At 40.1% G+C, this 22,137-nt stretch overlaps 1 protein-coding gene across 1 annotated transcript; it reads right to left on the reverse strand.

Moving 5' to 3' along the window:
• Nucleotides 1-244: 244 nt before the first annotated feature.
• zgc:86896 (uncharacterized protein LOC415190 homolog) lies at nucleotides 245-13,108 on the reverse strand. Its single transcript, XM_036589269.1, has 10 exons — nucleotides 12,949-13,108; nucleotides 11,462-11,590; nucleotides 9,171-9,275; nucleotides 7,996-8,218; nucleotides 7,006-7,113; nucleotides 6,064-6,270; nucleotides 4,619-4,694; nucleotides 3,767-3,960; nucleotides 822-912; nucleotides 245-661 (listed from the first exon to the last, which is right to left on the reverse strand). Exons 2-10 carry the CDS (start codon nucleotides 11,523-11,525, stop codon nucleotides 656-658), a joined length of 1,074 nt encoding a protein of 357 aa, XP_036445162.1. The 5' UTR covers nucleotides 11,526-11,590; nucleotides 12,949-13,108; the 3' UTR covers nucleotides 245-655.
• Nucleotides 13,109-22,137: the final 9,029 nt, after the last annotated feature.

The raw sequence follows: 22,137 nt of genomic DNA on the forward strand, positions 1-22,137 counted from the left end.
GGGGCGGGGCATGACGGAATACGGGTGGGGAAAACAACTGACGCGCTGGTGTCAAACGTCACACATCAGTGCCGCGTCCGAGTAACCTGATTGGTCTGCAGAACGCACGAGCGCGCTCTGATTGGCTCTTGCTGCGGAAATGACTACGAGTGGGCGTGGTCTGTAGCTGGACACGTATTGGATTTCAGTTTTGTGTAAACAAGCTGATTTTGCACACAGGGAATGTAGTAAAAAGAAGAAAAAACACGAGTTTATGAAGATTTTATTATTTTTAATTTGCATTAAACAAGATGACTGTTTGAAATCTCTGAGAAATGTGTAAAAAACCTAAACAGAAGAAAAGAAAATATATGAGTAATAAAAATTTGTGATATGTATGTGCTCCTTGGGTCAGTTTCACATGATTGCTGCTCCTAAAAGCCAGTTTGTGACACATATATGCAGATTTTACCATCATATTTACTACAGAATAATACCTTTTTTTCTGGGTGATTACAGAAATAATTACAGCCTAACACTTTTCCTTAAAAGCAGTGCATCGTTGACCTCGGCCAAGTTGAAAAACACAGTGGAAGAATAATACAGTGAAATCTTTGGTGTGGTTTTTGGGCGGACACGGCTCGGCCGTGACCGTTTGTGCTGTCACAGGGTGGTTTCAGGGCTGTGCAGGAGAAAACAGAGAAATTACAGAGTCATTCTGTTAGCGGTTGGTGCAGAAAAAGCAGATTGCATTACAGTGAAGAGACGTGTTGCAATATAGCTCCAGTATTATATTGTTAAATATTATAAATTCACAGGCATCAATCTTAAAATGGCATTACCTTGAAATCCCACAGGACCATGGCGCCATCCAGGCCTACACTACTGAACTTGTCCACTTTGGCCTTCTGTCCCTCCACAACACACAGCTGGCTGCAGTTCAAACGAAACAACAGCACAACAGCTCTCAGTGCGTCTACATGAGACCTGACCCTTCAGGACATTTCAACTGATCTGAGAGAAAGTTGCCTTAACCCCCCCACGACCCCACCCCAAACCCCTCACCCAATGTGAGAACCTCTTCTTTAAAAAAATACTTTTAGTAACTTTCAGTAGCAAAGTACACTCTCAGAAATAAAGGTAGTAAACGGTCACTGGGTCAGTCCCCCTCTCGTTCCTGTGGTGGAACCCTCAAGGCTCCATCTCAGTACCTTTAGTCAGGGAACATAACTGAACCATAATCCACTGAAATGATATGTTCTAAGCTGTACTGACTCCACACACCCCGTCTCGTCTCCAGGCTTTATTTTACTGTTCTGTTTTAAAACATTCGGTTATGAAAAGGTACAAATACGAACTTTTCACCTGGAAAAACTTATTTAAGGTTCACAATCAGACCTTAAAACCACTGTTGGACCTTTGAGGGAACATTTACACTGTTTGTACCTTGATGAACGAAAAATGCTCCTGCACAGAACCTTTATTTCTAACAGTGTACTATACTCTTAAGGTGGTTCTTCAAGGGTTTCTTAGTAAAGAAAATGGTTATATATAAAACCATGAACACTCAAAGAACCTGTTGCATGATTAAAGGGTTCTTTGCATTGTGAAAAGGATCTTCAGATTGATGGAGAATGTGTTGTAGATGGTTCTGGATAGCACTAAAAAGGGTTTCACTATTGTTACAAGCCAAACAACCCTTTACTGGTACTGTATAGAACCCTTTTTGCAAAGACTGTATTTAAATCCCAACTACCTTCCTAGTCTTATTGACAGGGTGGCCGACAGGACCCAATGAGAACAATTAAAAATGCACTGCAAACTCATAAACGTGATGCAGATTCAAGACATGCTTTCATCAGTATGACGACACCTGAACTACCTTTCACAAACGTGCTGCGAATACAGAAAACAGGCAACTTCAGAAACGCTGCAAAGCCAGACACAACACAACGGAAGCAGCGTCTGGAAGACTCTGAAAGGGGGCGGAATATCTGTGATGGAAAATCACTGACAGAAGCTGATAAGACCACAGACGCTCACAGTCCGGTGAGTTCAGGGTTATCTCGGCTGGCTAGGTTGCTATGTGACACGTCACAGCTGCACTACAGTAGTTATCAGTCATATCTGGTGTTGCTATTAGAACATTACAGCACAGCTAATTCCCATCACGATACAGAGATGTTTGTTAAGAGTTAATTTACTTTTACCAGTGAACGTTTATGCTGCATAGAATTTAAAAGTGTGAACGGCTGCTTCCTCTTTGAGTTTCTTCCAGAAACACTTCTGCTGTAGCGTTTCTGTAGCTGCCTGTGTTTTCATGTGTTCATGTATCTGCAGTGCCTTTGTACCATGTAGCCTTGGTGTCTTCATTTAGATAAAACTGTTTTCTCTGCTTGCAGCTTGTTTTTTTATTGCAGTTCATTGGGTCTCAGTCATCATATTTTGGCCTTTTCAGTCCACTCAACACGTTCCGCTTTGGCCATCCAAGACAAAATAGTCTTAGCACCCTGATCTGTCCAAACAAACATGTATTTTATCAACTGCATAAAGGCCCAATCCCATTTTTTCTTTTCACCCCTACCCCTTGTTTTCGAGTGTCTCCCTAACCCCTTGGAACTGGGTAGTGGTTGAAATCTTCCCTCTGAAATGGGACCCTCAAATAAAAAGAGCATCACTTCATTAACAGCTACCAGCGCTGCTCTGTAGGCGACCCTGCCAGTCTGCAGTGACAGAAGAGGAGGGTAAAGTTCAGCTCCTCACTGCTGGGCTTTAGTTACATTTAGGGCATCATATGCCTTCAAAAAGGGGGCAATTATTTATTATCACCCACCCCTAATTCTTCAGTGATATGAAGCTGAAGTCAGATATTCACCAGCTTCTCGTTTGAATTTTCCTGTTCCACCTTAAATGGAGCAGCAGTTACAGAACTGCTGGACTATTTAAGGTGGAACAGGAAAATTAGTTAGCTAGCTATCGAGACATTAACATGCTATTAGTGATTTTTTAATGCTTGTTATGAAGAAAATGACCATAATACACTGAAACGACATTAAACTAAGATAATATGATGGTTATTGTAATTTTTTAACAGAGAAAATTCTCACATTTGTGGGTTTCTTTGGTCTCTTGTTCAGCCATCGTACCGTTTTTTAGTTTTTTTTCTTATAATTCTCTGTTTGGAGTCTCTGAAAAACCTCTGTTTGGAGGCCATGTAGCTCTAACACTTCGCCCTACCCCTACCGACGTGAACACGCAAAACAGAGGGCTAAGGGCTGAGTGGTAGGGGCGAGGGGTGAAATGGGATTAGGCCTTAGTCACATCCTACATTTTCCCAACATTTTTCCTGTATTTTAATTTTTTCCCCCAAAATCCATTTGTGTGTCAAAAACAGCCGTAATTCAACAAAACACTTTTTATAACTTCATCCTGAGTGGGCGGGGTTAAGCTGCTGTAGCCTGAACAGGTAGATACATGTAAATGACATCACAAAACCAATGAATTCAAATGTCTGCATTTCTGGACTGTATAGACTGGGATGTGTGTTTTAGTGTGTTTTGAATTATGTTATTTCAGAAAATGATAAAAAAAACGGTATTGGATGGAGAAAGATTTCTCAGGACCTTATATCTAATAATAATAATAATAATAATAATAATAATAATAATCATCATCATCATCATCATCATCATAATAACTTATAAAATGCTTAACAGGAAGATTAACCACTAAAAACAACCGACAGTTAAAAGGTAGCAAAATTGCACTGAACAATAAAAGTCCTTACGTGATGCTGTTCTGGTGCAGGGTGTTCAGCTCGTTGTCGTCCTCGTCCGTGGTGGCCTTTTTGTCCAGGTTACGGAAGTGCTGCATGGCCGACATGCTGTTCTTGGAGGTCTGCTTGGTGAGGCCTAGCTTCTTCACAAACTCCAGCTTTCCAGGCCCCTTATAGGAGAACTGGTAGGGACAGCAGTCGTGACCCTGAGATTTACAAAAGAGACTCACCATCAATTTGAGAAATAAAATCAGCTATAAGTTTTCCACACATTGAATCTTAACGCTGATGCTGCATTCACATGTTGAAGGTAGACAGATGAAGGTAAACTGGATATTCTGTGTTAAAAGTGGAGCCGGGATGGAAAATTCCGTCAACACCAGCAGCGACGTTGTGTAAATGGCAGCTGTCAGTGGGATGTCCCATCAAAAATTTAAATTTCCCAACTTTTACCGTCGACCGCAGCAGTGGAATAACCAAATGCTGATTTTTTGAGGAGCCACGAACACTAAATGTCTCGCTGCTGAATTCCAGATAAACCCAGTTTTATACAACACAAATAAAAGAGTGCAGAGCACCTCCTGCCTTTCTCCACCTTAAACAAACACTCTACACTGATAAAGCTCTCCTCATAATTCATCAGTGCAACGTTCGTGTGGCTTGTGAGGCGCGGAACGGCATTTTTTCATGGCAAACAAGTGAATGCAGCATTAACAATCATTGCCAGCAATAACAAAAGCATTTCTCCCGTAGAGAAAATCCAGACTGATTAGCCAAACAGGCCGAGTGCCTTTACTGTGCTCTGAGATCTCGCTGTGTGTGATGTGGGCAGCAAGATTGAAGCTGATTAAAATACTTCCTTACCGCAGCCACAATTTCTGTCTCGCTGCCGTAGAACACGCTCAGCAGGGGCAGATGGTCTGTGGTCAGCTGGGTAACCCTACAATTCATTATACTCACAATCAGACAGCGGCCATTGAGTTAAAGTGGAATTCCAGTTAAACGATTAAGATGTAAACAGAGTCGTTCAGAGTGGTTTGGTGTGAAACACTCTGTTCTAGAGAAACTTACAGAGTCAGAACTGTTCACAGTGGTGGTGATAGGAACCAGACGTCCACCTCTAAAAGCTCCCTCACAGAAAGTTACTACATGAAATGGTTATGAATTCACTGCCTGATGACTGAGACACTGTTTTATGATGGAAAGCAGGGTGTAATGGCAAAATAGTCCCCAAAGAAAACTTTTTATTTCAGATTTTCCATCATCAGCATTCCATATAAACTCAGAAGACTCGTGTAGGTTCTCTGGTGGTTCTGGATAGTGACTATAATGTCTATATTTGTGTTGTAGTCATGGCGACCCCTGGTTCCTATCACTACCACTGTAAAGAAATCTGAGTCAATAAGTTTCTTCACATTAACTGTTTCACATCAGGTCACTCTGAATGAATCTGCTTATGTCTCAATGATTGAATTATGCAGATTTAAAAAAAAAATGTGGAATTTCCCTTTTCCCCCAGACGTAGTTGATCAGAGAAGACATGTTTGGTTCTGCTTCTTTTAGCACCAGAGCTACAAGGCTAATGTTGCTAACAAGTAATGGAAGTTTATATCCACCAATTAGCATCATGTTTATGTAGTTTCTGACACTGTATGATGCACTGTTACCTATAAACATTTAGTCCATGAACCACTTAAAGACATTTATTAGAGATCCTGAGCGACTCCTCACAGTTTGAGGTGAGTGTGTGTTCTAGTCACGTAGTTAGCACCATGCTATTGGCTAACTGCAAGCCAGAGCATGTATATAACACTGGCTACATTAACCTCGTAACCCTGAAGCAAAGCTAAAGAAGCCAACAAATATCATGGCTGATCAAGTACATTTTGAGAAAAATTAGAATTTTATAGCCAAACTATTACTTACAGAGTCTCTGAGGTGGCATGGTGATTATTTTTTTAATAAGGTGTGGCCACAAATTAATTTAATTATGAGAAACTGAACTCATGGCCTCAATTAATATATAATATATTTGTGGCTTTGATATATTAATTTGAAGCCTCAATACAATAAATTGTGGCCTCAATATAGTCATTTGTGGCCTTAATATATTAATTTGAAGCCTTGATATATTAAATTGTGGCATCAACATCAATATAGTAACTCATGGCGTTAATAAAGTAATTTGTGGTCTCAGTGTATTAATTTGTGGCGTTATTAATCACGTCACCTTAGAGGCTCTGTAATTATTTTAGTAAATATTTAACGTATAATACTTAATGTGTAATCTCCGTAAAGCTGACTCTTACTCTTTCCCCTGGGTGGCGTCAGCTACACTGATGGCGCTGTTGTGGCTGACCCAGGCCAGGCTGTCTCCGGACGGAGAGAAAGCAACACTGTGCACCCATCCTCCACAGTCTTTATGCTCCAGCAGCACCTCTCCAAAAGGCATCTTAGCACCCCACGGCGTCGGGCCTGGCTTATCCTCAATCTCCTTTATATATGCAGAGAAAACCCTGAAATGTTTATAAACACGGCTCATGTCATCAACAGAGCCAAATATCCATGATGTGTGATGCTGAACGGAACTGTTAAGTAAAACTTTCTGATACAGACGAGTCAGTCTCTGAGTCAGTCTCAGATTCACAGAGACCTTTTAGACAAAACCCCAAATGTGTTCACAGTGTACAGAACAGAAATGTTTTGTTATGCTTGAATTAAAGAACAGCCTCCGTTATCTGACTTATTCAGCCTGATCCTGAATTTTGCCACTGGAAGCAGAGACGTTTCTCACTGTCAAAGGTTTAACTGTTTTTAGGGCCACTAGGGGGCATCATGAGTATGCAGGGGACTTCTAGCATCTTTAGCAAGGCATCATTTTCTATTAAGAAAATTATGATTAGAGGTGATCAAGCAGGATGTCACTTAGGGAATGTTCAGAAATGTAACGTGGTAATAACTAACTATATAGTTATAACTAAATAGTTATAAAGATAAAAGCAAAGTCTTAATATATGAGTATTAATCCTAGCCCATTTCATATACTTCATATATTACAGAGCAATTTTACATAATAATAATAAGAATAACAATAATAATAATAATGATACATTTTTATAACACTACTAAATTAAAATGATATGATAATTAAATATATATAAACAGATATATATAGATATATATAGATAACAATAATATGTTTAAACTGTGAGAAACATAATAAACAACTGAAAAAAGTGAGAGTATTGTACCTGCAGTGTAGGTCAGCAGAGCCGGCAGCCAGTAAGATGTTGTTGGGGTGCCAGTCCAGGCTGAGCACCGTGGAGCAGATGCCTTTCTTGATGTGCTTACTGAGCCACCTGCACAGGAGGCACCAGTCCGAATTACAGAGGAGCTCAAACAGACTGAACACAAACACAGCAGCGCAGTGACGGTGCACATTTTCACTGTAACTCACACAACTCGGTTCAATGAGACCTGGGTCAGCTCGAAATGTTCACCTTCTCCTTTAAATGAAGATTTTGACTGAACTAAGAGAAAATATGCATATTTAATACTTAAAATTTCAAGCTGACGTGACTTTTAAGTTTCTACAGTGTTCATATAGAGCTTAGCAACGAGAATACACGACTGCAGACCCCTGAACCCCCTCACTTCAACAGCTAAACTGCTGTAGGCTGAATGGGTGGGGCTAAACTGCTGTAGACTGAATGGGTGAGGCTAAACTGCTGTAGGCTGAATGGGTGGGGCTAAACTGCTGTAGCTGAATGGGTGGGGCTAAACTGCTGTAGACTGAATGGGTGGGGCTAAACTGCTGTAAGATGAATGGGTGGGGCTAAACTGCTGTAGACTGAATGGTGGGGCTAAACTGCTGTAAGACGAATGGTGGGGCTAAACTGCTGAAGGCTGAATGGGTGGGGCTAAACTGCTGTAAGATGAATGGGTGGGGCTAAACTGCTGTAGACTGAATGGTGGGGCTAAACTGCTGTAAGACGAATGGGTGGGGCTAAACTGCTGTAGACTGAATGGGTGGGGCTAAACTGCTGTAGCTGAATGGGTGGGGCTAAACTGCTGTAGGCTGAATGGGTGGAGCTAAACTGCTGTAGGCTGAATGGGCGGGACTAAACTGCTGTAGCTGAATGGGTGGGGCTAAACTGCTGTAGGCTGAATGGGTGGAGCTAAACTGCTGTAGGCTGAATGGGCGGGACTAAACTGCTGTTTTTTTGAAGTTGGACTCTCACCAGTCGTTCTCCTTTTCAAAGTAACACACTGAGATCAGTTTTGCGCCGCTTCCAAGCGCAAACTTGTTCTCCTGAGGTGACCACTTGACGCAGGTTGCAGCCCTGTTAATGCGAACCAGAACCAGAGTGGGCTTCCACGCGCCGTCCTTCAGCGTCCAGACGTAAGCGTTTCTGTCTGAGGCGCACGTCACAATACGGTTCGACTCCGGAGCCCAATCAATACCTGCATACAGAAATAAATTATTAATTCACAGTCCAACCCTTTAAACTCTAATAAGGGTCTGTTCCTCAGTTCCTCACGCTCATAACTACATACTGAATAATTCATAGTAGATACTGAATAATTCATAGTAAATGTTAAATAATTCATAGTAGATACAGAATAATTTATAATAGATACTGAATTATTTATAATAGCTACAGAATAATTTATAATAGATACTGAATAATTCATAGAAGATACTGAATAATTCACAGTAAATACTAAATAATCCACAGTAGATACTGAATAATTCATAGTGGTTACTGAATAATTCAAAGTAGATAGTAAATAATTCACAGTAGATACTGAATAATTCATAGTAGTAATTGAATAATTCATATTAGATACTGAATAATTCATAGTAGTTACTGAATAATTCATAGTGGATGCTGAATAATTTATAATAGCTACTGAATAATTCATAGAAGATACTGAAAAATTCACAGTAAATACTAAATAATCCACAGTAAATACTGAATATTCATAGTGTATGCTGAATAATTCATAGTGGTCACAGAATAATTATTAAGTAGATACTGAATAATTCATAGTGTATGCTGAATGACTGTCTGTACTGAATAGTTACTGAATAAAATGACTTTTTTCAGGCTATTGTACAGATTTGTAGACTATTTTCAGCTTATTACACAGTTACAGAGGTGTTACACAATGTAAGGTGAGGTTCAGCGCTGAACTGCTTTAATACTGCGGATAATACCATACAGCTTTAGCATTAGCGCTGTACACATTTTTTACTGTACAGAGCAAAACAAGTAGAGAGCACATTTCCAAAGCTGCACTGCTGCTAACACTGTGTTTTCAGTCCTCCGCCCTTTGCTGTTGGTTTTATGGCTCATTCCTGTGATATCAGTGAGTTAATGACTAATGTCCCAGCTGCTTCCTGCTGTTTTACCTGTGATTCGTCCACTGTGCTCCTTCAGCTCGTGGATTTTAGTCCATTCTTTTCCTTTCTTCTGGTAAATGTTCACTGTGCTGCTGTTGGGGCTGATGGCAATTTCTGAAAAGCAGAAAATTTGGAAGCACTTACAGTGGAGATGCAAGAAATCGCAAGACTTACAGGAGGCCTAAACAACCCTATGAGTTTGCAAATGTGTTTTGAGGTGGTCAGTCATGGACTTTATAATATGTACATGCAAATAATGCACACACATGTAATGCTAATGCATTAAACGGCCAATATCAAGTACAGCTGAGCTTTCCTCACTTTTCTTTCAAAATAAAAGTTTCTGATTACTCAAATGGTCATGTAAACAGCATACTCTGATTTCCTCTGACTAAGAAATCTGATAAAGAGGCTGGATTTTAGCTCAGTAATCAGATTTCTCAGTGCATGTAAACTCTTACTCTGATTTCTTTCGGATTTCTCTGTCTGAGCATGTGCGAGAACAGACGCCGGTACCGGAAATAAGCAGCAGCGTCGCTGCCAGACGCGGCAGAACACTTTGGAGTGACACTGAAACCAACTACATACTTGACAAAATTAAGGATTTAAATATTCTTCATTTTCTAGATGGTGGATTTTCATATTTTTAGGTAAAATGACCGGATGTTTTTTTTTAAACAGCATGAAGTTTGAGTTTTATGTTATGTTTACAGCACGTCTTCTTCTGTGAGTTTATTGGCTGGTTGTAAAGAAGAAATCTGATTACTGTCTGACTCATGTAGACCTGGAGTTTCCCCATTATCTGATTACTCAAGTGCATGTAAATGTGTTGATCGGATTACTGACAAAATCTGATTTTCTGGTTTCGGATTATTAAGTGCATGTAAACACACTCATTGTTTTATGGAAACTAAGCTGCAAAAACAGCCTATTTTAAATTCACTGTTACTGTGATGTCAGAAAGTCCAACACATTTACATAAGTCCACCTATTCTACCTACAGCAGTATAGCCCCGCCCAATCCCACTGAATATTCAGTCTGGGCTGCTTTTTGAATGAGGCAGCCAATCAGAACACAGGTAATTTACATACAAGTCTTAAAGGCACACACTTAAAATAGATGGTTCTTCAAGGGTTCTTTAGCAAAAAAAAATGGTTCTGTATAGAATCACACATGCTCAAAAAACTCATTTGCATGATTACATGTTTCTTTGCATGGCAAAATGGTTCTTCAGATTAATGGAGAATGTGCTGTTTATGGTTCCATACAGCACCAAAAAGGGTTCTGCTGTTGTACACTTATAAAAAAGATGGTCCTTCAAGGGTTCTTTAGCAAAGAAAACGGTTCTATATTAAACCATTTCGTGATGTAAAGAACCGTTTAACCATGCAAAAGATTCTTTGAGAGTTCATGGTTCTACATAGAACAATTTTCTTTGCTAAAGAACCTTTGAAGAACCATCTTTTCAAAGAGTGTATACAAGCTTGACATTGTAAACAATAGAAGAAACCATTTTTGGTGCTATATAGAACCCTTTTCAAAATGGTTCTAGATAGAGCCATGAACACTCAAAGAACTAACTGCATGATTAAAACGTTCTATGCATCATGATAGGGTTCTTTAGAATGTTTTGTATATGGTTCTATATAGAAGCTTTTTGAAAAGGGTTCTATATAGCACCAAAAAGGGTTCTTCTATTGTTACAATGTCAAGCTTGCAACAACTGAAGAACCTTCTGGGTCCTATTTAGAACCCTTATCGAAACGGTTCTATATAGAACCATCTACAGCACATTCTCCATCAACTTGAAGAACCCTTTCACCATGCAAAGAAACTTTTAATCATGCACATGGTTGTCTGTCTGCACATGGTAATTCTGTTTAGAACCATTTTCTCTACTAAAGAACCCTTGAAGAACAACCTTTTTTAAGAAGGCATATTAGCCAAAACATTCTTTAGTTCTAAGAGATAGAGAAGTGATGTAAAAGTGAATTATGATTGTTTTTTCATACATAAAAGCACACAAACATTGCATGAAGTGGACCTCAGCGGGGAACCGCAGGTCGTATTCAGGCCCTAAAGTGGAGAAACGTCTGAGAGCATCATGCAGAGAGAGCGCTGAGTGTTCACGTCTGAGATGAACGCAGCGTAACTCGTTCCTGAGTGTGATCTGATTTCACTCGGAGTGGATTTAATGGACAGTCGTCAGGAGAAAATGGAGCTGCAGGCAGCAGCACGAGGAGCCTGAAGGAAGAGCGGCTGATGAGGAAGAGCGGCAGGTTAGCTGCTCGGCACTTACGCGTTCTGTCTTTGTTCCAGGCATGACAAGACAGAGGCTCCAATCCGAAGCTGTACAGAGACATGTTTCAACACGGGGCCTGGAATGCAGCACAAACACCTCAGACAGGAGGAGCCGTACGGAGGAGCACTGAAACAGAGTGGAGAGAAGCTCAATACTGAAGTCAATTACACTGTTGCACCACTCTTTAATAGCTGGAGTTGTTGCATGGGTGTGTTTTGATATCTTACAGGCCTTTATGTTTATTGTCCTCATGGCATTTTTAATGGTGAAACTCAACTGACATTGCAATTTAGTTCAAAACTAGTCTTAAAGGGGTATTCCACCAATTTTTCAAAATTTCTTCATGATTAAAATGTGGAAAATAGTGGGAAATATTTCTCAGTGGGGACTTTCAGGCCTCACAATGCCCTGTTAATGCCATGTTAAAAATATGTTTTATCACAAAATCCTCTTAAAACTATCATAAAACAGTGTCTCAGTCATCAGGCAGTGAATTCATAACCATTTCATGTAGTAACTTTCTGTGAGGGAGCTTTTAGAGGTGGACGTCTGGTTCCTATCACCACCACTGTGAACAATTCTGACTCTGTAAGTTTCTCTAGAACAGAACGTTTCACACCAAACCACTCTGAACCACTCTGTTTACATCTTAAATCCTTAATTATGTGGAAATTTGAAAAATAATGGTGGAATTCCCCTAATGTCCATGACACACACCCCACTGATAAAAAAAAGGGATGAACCACTTTTGGCTCCCTAAAAAATTTCAGTGGATGGTTCTTTAAAGAACATAAGTGATATAAGCGTGAAGAACCTTTATTCTGCATAACCTAAAGGTTCTCAGAAGAATCTTTAAACTCATGTATATTGTGTAAAAGCTCTCTTCACACCCATAAATCTCTTTTTCAAACAGTGGGTCTTATATGGCATCCCTTCAGGCACCTTTTTGTTTAGTAGTGCAGAACACGGGGCCTGTTTAATTGACATTTAGACTAGTCTTGAACTGAATTTGACTAAAATCAGTGCAGTTTCATCATTAAAATCCCATTTTGACCTGGATTAGGCTTAATCTGGACCATAAAGCAACACAAAATAAAGCATGCATATACTAGCCTAAATAAACATGTTTTAAATCTAGACTTACTGAGCTTGCATTACTTAAATTAGTTGTTTTTAAATGGGTAAATATATGTAAATGTTTATATGCTGTATCAAACTCTTTTATTTAAAAAAAAGCGTGAAAAATTTTGGTTTTCCACAATATGAGCCCTTTAAAAGACTGTGCCAAAGGCTACTTCTGGTTTTAAGAACACTTACTGAGCTTGGATTGTTAATATTCTTTGGCACAATGTTTCAGATTTTAGCAGAAATATGCATTGCATGTAAATGTAACACAGTCCCAACTTTATTCTAAACAACATCTTACATTCTTGTCACATTCTTACATGTATGTTCTGTGTATATAAGACGATCTGTGGCCTCACCTTTCTCTGTGGATCTGTTTCCTCACCCTCAGGCTGGACGTGTGTCCGTGGACTCTGGGCAGTCGACACGAATGAAGCTGGAGAGTGAAGTGCTGGTGGAGAGAAATGTGCGGAAGTGCAGGAGAGGAGGGTGTGTCCACTTACTCACCAGCAGCATCTGGGTTGGGATACGCTCCTGCAGGACTCTGCCTGGCTGCTAAAAGAAAACTGATCTTTTTATTGTTTGATTGATAAGAAACATCTGATACTGGAGGTATCTGTGCTACGAGCCTTTAAAGGGCCCATACCCTGCATTTTTCATGAACTTTATTTTTCTACCTCACCACATTTGTGTGTGTTTATGTATCAAAAACAACGTTTCCAACATCTTTCATCCACCGTATTCCTGCACCACACAGTGCTTTGAGTAATATATGGACAGAACTTCTGGCGAAACGTATGCTAAGGTCATCCTAACATGATAGAAGTGCTGGAATAAAAAAGTAAATACTCTTTATTGCTGGGAGGCAAAACTAGAAATATGTACTATATATTCTTGTATGATGCCTGTGTTACACACCTAAAAAAGATGGTTCTTCAAGGGTTCTTTCCTAAAAACAACGGTTCTATATAGAACCATGAACTCTCAAAGAACGCTTTGCATCATCGAAGCGTTCTTTGTACTTGAAATGGCTCTTCAGATTGATGGTGAATCTGTTGTATATGGTTCTATATAGCACCCTTTTGAAAAGGGTTCTGTTATTGTTATGATATGAGCTTGTAATAATAGTTTCACTTCACCAGGGAGCGCTGCAAACTACAAACGTCTCTTAACTGCTGTAATGAGACAGAGAACGAGTCTCAGGCAAAACAGTGAACAAACAATACTTCCGTTAAACGATACTGTTACTGTGCTTTCAAGACTGACATATGTAAACGAGCTCTGTTCTGATTGGCTGTTCTGTACTGTGCCTCGTTCAGAAAGCAGTCTGGGCTGAAATGCTCCTTATAACGTCAGTGTGAGGGGGCGGGGCTAACTTCAGACAACTCCAGTTTCCCTGATATGGGCTCTTTACCCCTCTTAAATGGCCACGGCCCACCAGCAGGCCCGAAGTTTTACTACACCCTTCTATAACCCAAGAATAACTCAGCTAGTTTTCACTGTAGTCTGGGTTGTTACTGAACAATAAGCTTTGCAGTAAGCCTGTGAGGTTAAGGGGTTAAAAGACAGTGCCGAAGGCTGTTTAATTACTGACAGCGCTGGCTGTGCCTGCCTGAACATTTACGTTTTACAGCAGTATCTTCTTCTGCATTACCGAGAGGATTAGTCCAAACCTGAGGAAGATCCTAGTTAAAATAGTGATCATACCAAAGGTTAATGATCTGCAGCTCATATTCAAACCTGTTCAGGTTTCTGTACTGTACACTGACAGATGAAATATAAAAGAAAAATATGGTAGTAATAACTTCTGTAAGCATTTGACATTGTAGACTTTGTTCCGCATACATATATATATATATATATATATATATACACACCAATCAGACATAACATTATGACCACCTCCTTGTTTCTACACTCATTGTCCATTTTATCAGCTCCACTTACTATATAGGTGCACTTTGTAGTTCTACAGTTACAGACTGTAGTCCATCTGTTTCTCTGCATACTTTGTTAGCCCCCTTTTACCCTGTTCTTCAGTGGTCAGCACCCCCACAGGACCACCACAGAGCAGGTACTATTTGGGTGGTGGATCATTCTCAGCACTGCAGTAACACAGACGTAGTGGTGGTGTGTTAGTGTGTGTTGTGCTAGTACGAGTGGATCAGACACAGCAGTGCTGCTGGAGTTTTTAAACACTGTGTCCACTCACTGTCCACTCTACTAGACACCCCTACATTGTCGGTCCATCTTGTAGATGTAAAGTCAGAGACGATAGCTCATCTGCTGCTGCACAGTTTGTGTTGGTCATCCTCTAGTCTATCATCAGTGGTCACAGGACGCTGCCCACAGGATGCTGTTGGCTGGATATTTTTGGTTGGTGGACTATTCTCAGTCCAGCAGTGACACTGTTTAAAAACTCCAGCAGCACTGCTGTGTCTGATCCACTCAGACCAGCACAACACACACTAACACACCACCACCACGTCAGTGTTACTGCAGTGCTGAGAATGATCCACCACCCAAATAGTACCTGCTCTGTGAGGGTCCATGGGGGTCCTGACCACTGAAGAACAGAGTAACAAAGTATGCAGAGAAACAGATGGACTACAGTCTGTAACTGTAGAACTACAAAGTGCACCTATATAATAAGTGGAGCTGATAAAATGGACAATGAGCGTAGAAACAAGGTGGTGGTCATAATGTTATGTCTGACCGGTGTATATATATATATATATATATACATATATATATACATATATATATATATATACACATAATTTGAAAAGGCTAATTTTGCTATTTACAGTGTTACATTGTGTGTAAATTTCATGATGAATGGACTAAAAGAACCATCCCAAAAAGTCTGGTTCCATTGAATTACATTAAAAGTAAAGTATGTTTTTTCCTTCTCCTGTAAAGTTACCATTTTGGAGATACGAGGTTTTGTTCAAAGATACTCCCAATATACTCTTCTTGCTCTATCTTAGCCATTCATCATTCCTTTTCTATATGTGTTTGCAACGCAAGCCGTACATCATCAAGCGCAATGCCAAGCATCTGATGGAGTGGAGTAAAGCGCTGCTACTGGACTCTGGAGCAGTGGAAACATATACTGTGGAGTGAATCAGCTTCTCTATCTGTCAGTCTGATGGATGATGGTTGGTGAATGCTAGGAGAACGTTACCTGCCTGACTGCACTGTGCCAGCTGTACAGTTTGGTGGAGGGGGGATGATGATATGGGGCTGTTTTTCAGGGTTGGTCTAGAACCCTCAGTTCCAGTGAAGGGAAATCTTAATGCTTCAGCACCAAGACATTTTGGACAATTCTGTGCTTCCAACTTTGTGGGAACAGTTTGGGGAAGAACCTTTTCTGTTCCAGCATGACTGAGTCCCAGTGCACAAAGCAGCTCCATAAAGGCCTGACTGGGTGAGTTTGGTGTGGAAGAACTTGACTGGCCCTCACAGAGCCCTGACCTCAACCTCATAGTTGGGATGAACTAGAACGAAGATTGAGATCCAGACCCTCTCGTCCAACATCAGTGTCTGACCTCATAAATGCTCTTCTGGATGAATGGGCAAAAATTTCCACAGACTCTCCAACATCTTGTAGAAGCTTCCCAGAAGAGTGGAAGCTGTTACAGCTGCACAGAGGGGACCAACTCCATATTAATGCCTATAGATTTAGAATAGGACTCATAAAAGCTCCTGTAGGTGTGATGTGTATGTGTCCCAATACCTTTGTCTATATAGTGTACCTAGCCATAGCAGAATCAAACTTATTGGTAGCAGGTGATTTTAATTTGACTATAAACAAACTTGACAAAACGGCTATTAACTATAATGAACCAATATCAAGTAAGGCTTGATATTGGTTCATTATAAAAAGGGGTTTTGTGATTTAAATTTGGGGGATATATGGCGTCTTCATTATACAATAAAAGGGATTTTACTTTTGTTTTCCTAATAGACACAAAACTTTGTCTCAAATTGACTTTATCTTTATAAGTCCATCCTTTGTTAAATCAGCCCAAACAGATATTCTACCCATCTCTGTTGTTTGTTTTTTTCCTGACGTTATACACAGAACAGCCACAAGATGGCGCTTCAACACCTCTTTATTGCTGAATGGTACCTTTCTAGAGCACATAAATGCAAGGTTGAGAGAATTTCTTGATATTAAGAGTGCACAATGTGATAAACCTCAGGTTTTCTGAGAAGCAACGACCTATTTCATAAGAGGTTTTTCATTTATTTATTTTTTTAATCTCAATACTATTAGAAACAAACGATTTGTTGAATTAGAGTCTAAAACTAACCTACTGGAATCAAAACAAAAGCAAAGTCCTTCTGACATTCCCTCTGTGGTTGCTGCTTTACGATCCAAACAGGGGTGTCAGAGGTTCATGAGAGAGTTTAGATGAGTCTCAGCTGGTCAATCAGAAACAGTGTGATTTTGCTCTGTAGGCATGTTTAGCTATGTGACATTTCTATGGCCACGGTGACAAATATTACATTTTCTCAGTTAAGTTTAATTCAATTCAGTATTGATTTTAACCAAAAGGTTAAACAACTGTCCCTTGCTTTCTTCTTGATCACTAACCTCCATCAGATCTCCTCCTCCAGTCCTGTCAGTCTCCTCAGCTTCTTTCTGTGTTTCGTAAAACATCAATGTTATTAAACTCAGATTTACAACAACACTGTCTGATCCACTCGCACCAGCACAACACACACTAACACACCACCACCACCACGTCAGTGTTACTGCAGTGCTGAGAATGACCCACCACCCAAATATTACCTGCTCTGTGAGGGTCCATGGGGGTCCTGACCACTGAAGAACAGGGTAAAAGGGGGCTAACAAAGTATCAGAGAAACAGATGGACTACAGTCTGTAACTGTAGAACTACAAAGTGCACCTATATAGTAAGTGGAGCTGATAAAATGGACAATGAGTGTAGAAACAAGGAGGTGGTCAGAATGTTATGTCTGATCGGTGTGTATAATGATGATGGTAAATAGTGGGAAATCTGCCAAGTACATGGTGGCCTTTTCCTTCCTGATTTCAGGCGTTATCACTGGGTATTTCAGGCAAGAGCTCTCCATTTATGGATGGATCATGACTCTAGAGTTCCTTGGAAATGGATTGAAGAGTCTTCAGCAAAACCTCATAGACTACGGGACTTACTGTTTACTGGAAATGGTAGGACAAATCATAACTCAATGCTGGGTTGTATAATGTCTAACTCCCTGAGTATCTGGAGAAAAGTGGAAAGGTCTCTGGGTGTTCCAGTCCAGTCCTGTTTGCAGACTCCTCTACGTAATAATTTCAAGTTTTTTGATATTGAATAAACCATTCTGTAACTCTTTAGGTCCTCTCAAGGTATGAATACAGTATAGGACATGTGTGGCAATAGTGGTTTGCTGTCATTTCAGGAGCTTCAGATGCTTTTTAATCCTTCAGCTTCTTTATACTTTGTTTATGTACCACTTCGTTCTGCACTTCGAGCCTATGGAGTTCCCCGAGGCAGCACTTCCAAGTAGCTAACTAGCCAAATTTCTCGCTCCACCTTAAATGGTGCAGCAGTTCTGATGCCTGAGGTGCCAGAATGTAACTCCTGCACCATTTAAGGTGGAACGGGAAAATTAGTTAGCTAGCCACCGAGTCATCAGCAAACTACTAGCGAACTTTTAATGCTTGTTATGAAGAAAAGGACCATAATACACTGAAACGACATTAAACTAAGATAATACAGTGGTTATCGTAATTTTTTAACAGAGAAAATTCTCACATTTGTGGGTTTCTTTGGTCTCTTGTTCTCCATCTTGCTGGTTTTTCTTTTTTTCTCATAACTCTCTGTTTGGAGTCTCATGTAGCCCCAACACTTCGCCCTACCCCTCTATCTCAACAAGAATTGGGACACCCTGTGTTCTTTCCACAGTCACTGCAACACAAGACACACAAACACTCAAAGGTCGTCTGTCAGACTTTGACTTGTGACTTTGGACTAAGAGGCAGCAGAGACTCGTCTGGAGAGACGCTCTACAGTCCTCAGAGCAAAATACAACTTAAAGTCCGAGAACGCTCTTATAGAGAACTCTAGAACAGGAGAAAGTACTAAAATACCTGCACACACAACCTAACACACACACCCTAACACACACACCCAAACACAAACACAACCTAACACACACACACCCTAACACACACACACACACCCTAACACACACACAACCTAACACACACACACACACACACACACCCTAACACACACACCCAAACACAAACACAACCTAACACACACAACCTAACACACACACACACACACACACACACACACACACACACCCTAACACACACACCCAAACACAAACACAACCTAACACACACAACCTAACACACACATACACACCCTAACACACACACACACACACACACCCTAACACACACACCCAAACACAAACACAACCTAACACACCCTAACACACACACAACCTAACACACACACACACACACCCTAACACACACACCCTAACACACACACCCAAACACAAACACAACCTAACACACACACACACCCAAACACAAACACAACCTAACACACACACACACACCCTAACACACACACCCTAATACACACACAACCTAACACACACACATGCACACACACACACACACACACCCTAACACACACACACAACCTAACACACACACAACCTAACACACACACATACACACCCCAACACACACAACCTAACACACACACCCTAACACACACACACATACACACCCTAACACACACAAATCCGATTACTGTCTGACAGTGGTGGACAGTAACGAAGTAAATGTAATTCATTACTGTACTTAAGTAGTTTCTTTGTAATTTCCACTTTGGGTGACTTTTTCTTTCACTCCACTACATTTCAAAGTCAAATATCTCACTTTTTACTCCACCACATTATGAGAAATCTGTCGTTCCTTTTGGTTTATGTGTGTATAAAAACGTAACATGTCAAAACTAAAGAAGCGCAAAGCCACAACACCAATCAGGGCACAGCGGTCACTTTGTTTTGAGCTTGTTTTGACCTGTTGGTCATACTGACCCAGTGCAGCACACGGTTCAACATCAGTGCAGCAGCGTAAAATTTTGGGAGAGTCTATTCAACATAAATGATGAACTAACCTAACTTTGTGTAAACAGACCACAATATAGAAATATGTACTCATATGCAGTTGTGACTGATATGTCTTTTTCTGAATTTATACAAACACATTTCATTTTATAGTAAATTAGTTTTGGCTACTTTATGTTTATGAACAGAGACCTACAGATGCAGTTTAGTAAAGGAAACTCATTTGTGTTTTTATTAAACTTAAACTTGCAAATAAATCTTAAACTGAAACTTTGCTTGTTTGTAAAAAGTGATTTCAGAGCCACTCAGTTCTACCTGATGGAAACTGTTTGCCTTCAGTGTTTTGTGCTTATGATAATTTTAATAGACATCAGCATCACTAATTAATGACCTTCTATTAAAAGACTGGTTTACCAAGAGAGACACTGGAGTATTTTCACCTAAAATGAGTTAATGAAGCGAGTCTTGTTACAAAATTGATAACAGGACATCAGAGCCATAATTAATCTTTTAGTACTTTCACTTTTGATACTTAAGTACATTTGAAGGCAAATACTTTTGTACTTTTACTCAAGTGGAGGTCTAAAGGGAGGAACTTCTACTTTTACTGGAGTAATATTTTACCTTGGGTGTCTCTACTTTAACTCAAGTACATGATTTGTGTACTTCGTCCACCACTGCTGTCTGACTCATGTAGACCCAGAGTTTCCCCATTAACTGATTACTCAAGAGCATGAAAACACACTGAACCAGTTACTGACACAATCTGATTTTCTGCAGTTATCAGATTATTATGAATTATGTGGACAACTTGAATCAAAGTTTAAAGGTTATTTAAAGTAATCTTTTTCATGGTTCAGTTTATTTTTTATTCGTCCACCTGTCACCATAAATAACAATCTAATGCTAATGCCATCTTAAAAAACTGGCCCAGTTTAATAAACAGGCTGCTAATAAATAAATTATTAATAAAAGTGCAGCAAGAAAGCTTTAGAAACAATGAATGTAAAAATAAAATAGGCACAAAGATAATAATAATAATAATAATAATAATACATGTACGCTCTTAAAAAGGATAGTTCTCAAAGGGTTCTTTGAGAAAGGCAGTGGTTCTGTTTAGAACCATGAACACCCAAAGAACCATTTGCATGCTTAAATGGTTCTTTACATGGTGAAATCGTTTTCCAGAGAATGTGTTGTACTTGGTTCTCTGTAGAATATTTTTGAAACGGGTTCTATATAGCACCTAAAATGGTTCATCTATTGTTACAAACGTGGCATCCGACCAACAGCAGAACCCTTTTTGGTGCTATACAGAACCATGAACAACACATTCTGCATCATTCTGTAGAACCATTTCACCATGTAAAGAACCTTTTAAGCATGCGTATGGTTCTATATAGGATTTATGGTTCTAAACAGAACCTCGGCCTCTACCGAAGAACCCTTGAAGAACCATGTTTAAGACTGTAGGCTTTAATAATGGGGATTAATAGAATAAAGAAAACCAGCAACACAGATAAATATAAAATAACCTTCACACTCAGACTGACTCTACACTGCCGTCCATCCGTGTGGAGGGGGCGGGGCGGGGCGGGGCGCGTGACGTCACCCAGCGACGTCCTGTACGTAGCACGAGGATTCTCCTCACAGTGTAAACAACGATTAATAAATCAAACAGTTCGAACAGCTTTGATGCTGATGTTCTGAAAGACGATGCAGATCCACACAATGATAAAGTGGGCAGAGTTCATTAGTATTCGCCCCCCAGGCCGCGCGCTGTCTGTGCGCCCATGTGGCAGCAGCTCAGAACCGGAATGAACCTGTTCCACCCGGTACGGACTCAGCCGCTCTCTGCAGCTCACAGTCAGCCTCACAGGCGGAGAGAGGCGACCGGCGCTGCGGCCTGCAGCTCTAGTGACTTTTATCGGTGGTGGTCAGCATCAGCACGAGCACCAAACAGGCTCAGACGACGCCAAAGCGCAGAGATCCAGACTTTTAATACAGCTGAGAAAGTTTGATGGTGCTCTTTCTCACAGCCCAGAGCAAAAACACCAATATTTCACTTATCTATTTTAATTAATATACTCATGACACAAATTACTACGTATTCAAATGCTGTATTATTCTATTAAAAGTTTATATTTTTTGCTTTTACTTAAAAATACAGCGGTAAAAATGTAATAAAAATATTTTTAAATATTTTCATATATTGTAAAGCAAAAGTTTAATTACTTAGAGACAGAGATAGAGGTAACATCATCTATAAAATATTTATACATTAAATATTTATTTATTTGTTCGTGTTTTTATTTATTTATTTCTCCTCTAGCATGTGTTCCCCCCCCAACGCTTTTAGTTTAAACTGTACAGCAGCAGCTCGCGCGCACGCGCGCACGCGCTGGAATACCGGC

Source organism: Colossoma macropomum, unplaced genomic scaffold (assembly GCF_904425465.1).
Source record: "Colossoma macropomum unplaced genomic scaffold, Colossoma_macropomum, whole genome shotgun sequence".
In the NCBI taxonomy this organism is placed as follows: Eukaryota; Metazoa; Chordata; class Actinopteri; order Characiformes; family Serrasalmidae; genus Colossoma; species Colossoma macropomum.

Excerpts from the sequence above, each read along its gene's own strand:
- zgc:86896 (XM_036589269.1), bottom strand. The coding sequence starts at position 11,525 with ATGTCTCTGTACAGCTTCGGATTGGAGCCTCTGTCTTGTCATGCCTGG. Across the intron at positions 8,219-9,170 it reads GCACAGTGGACGAATCACAG|GTATTGATTGGGCTCCGGAG; the intron begins GTAAAACAGCAG and ends TTCTGTATGCAG. Across the intron at positions 3,961-4,618 it reads AGACAGAAATTGTGGCTGCG|GGTCACGACTGCTGTCCCTA; the intron begins GTAAGGAAGTAT and ends TGTAAATCTCAG.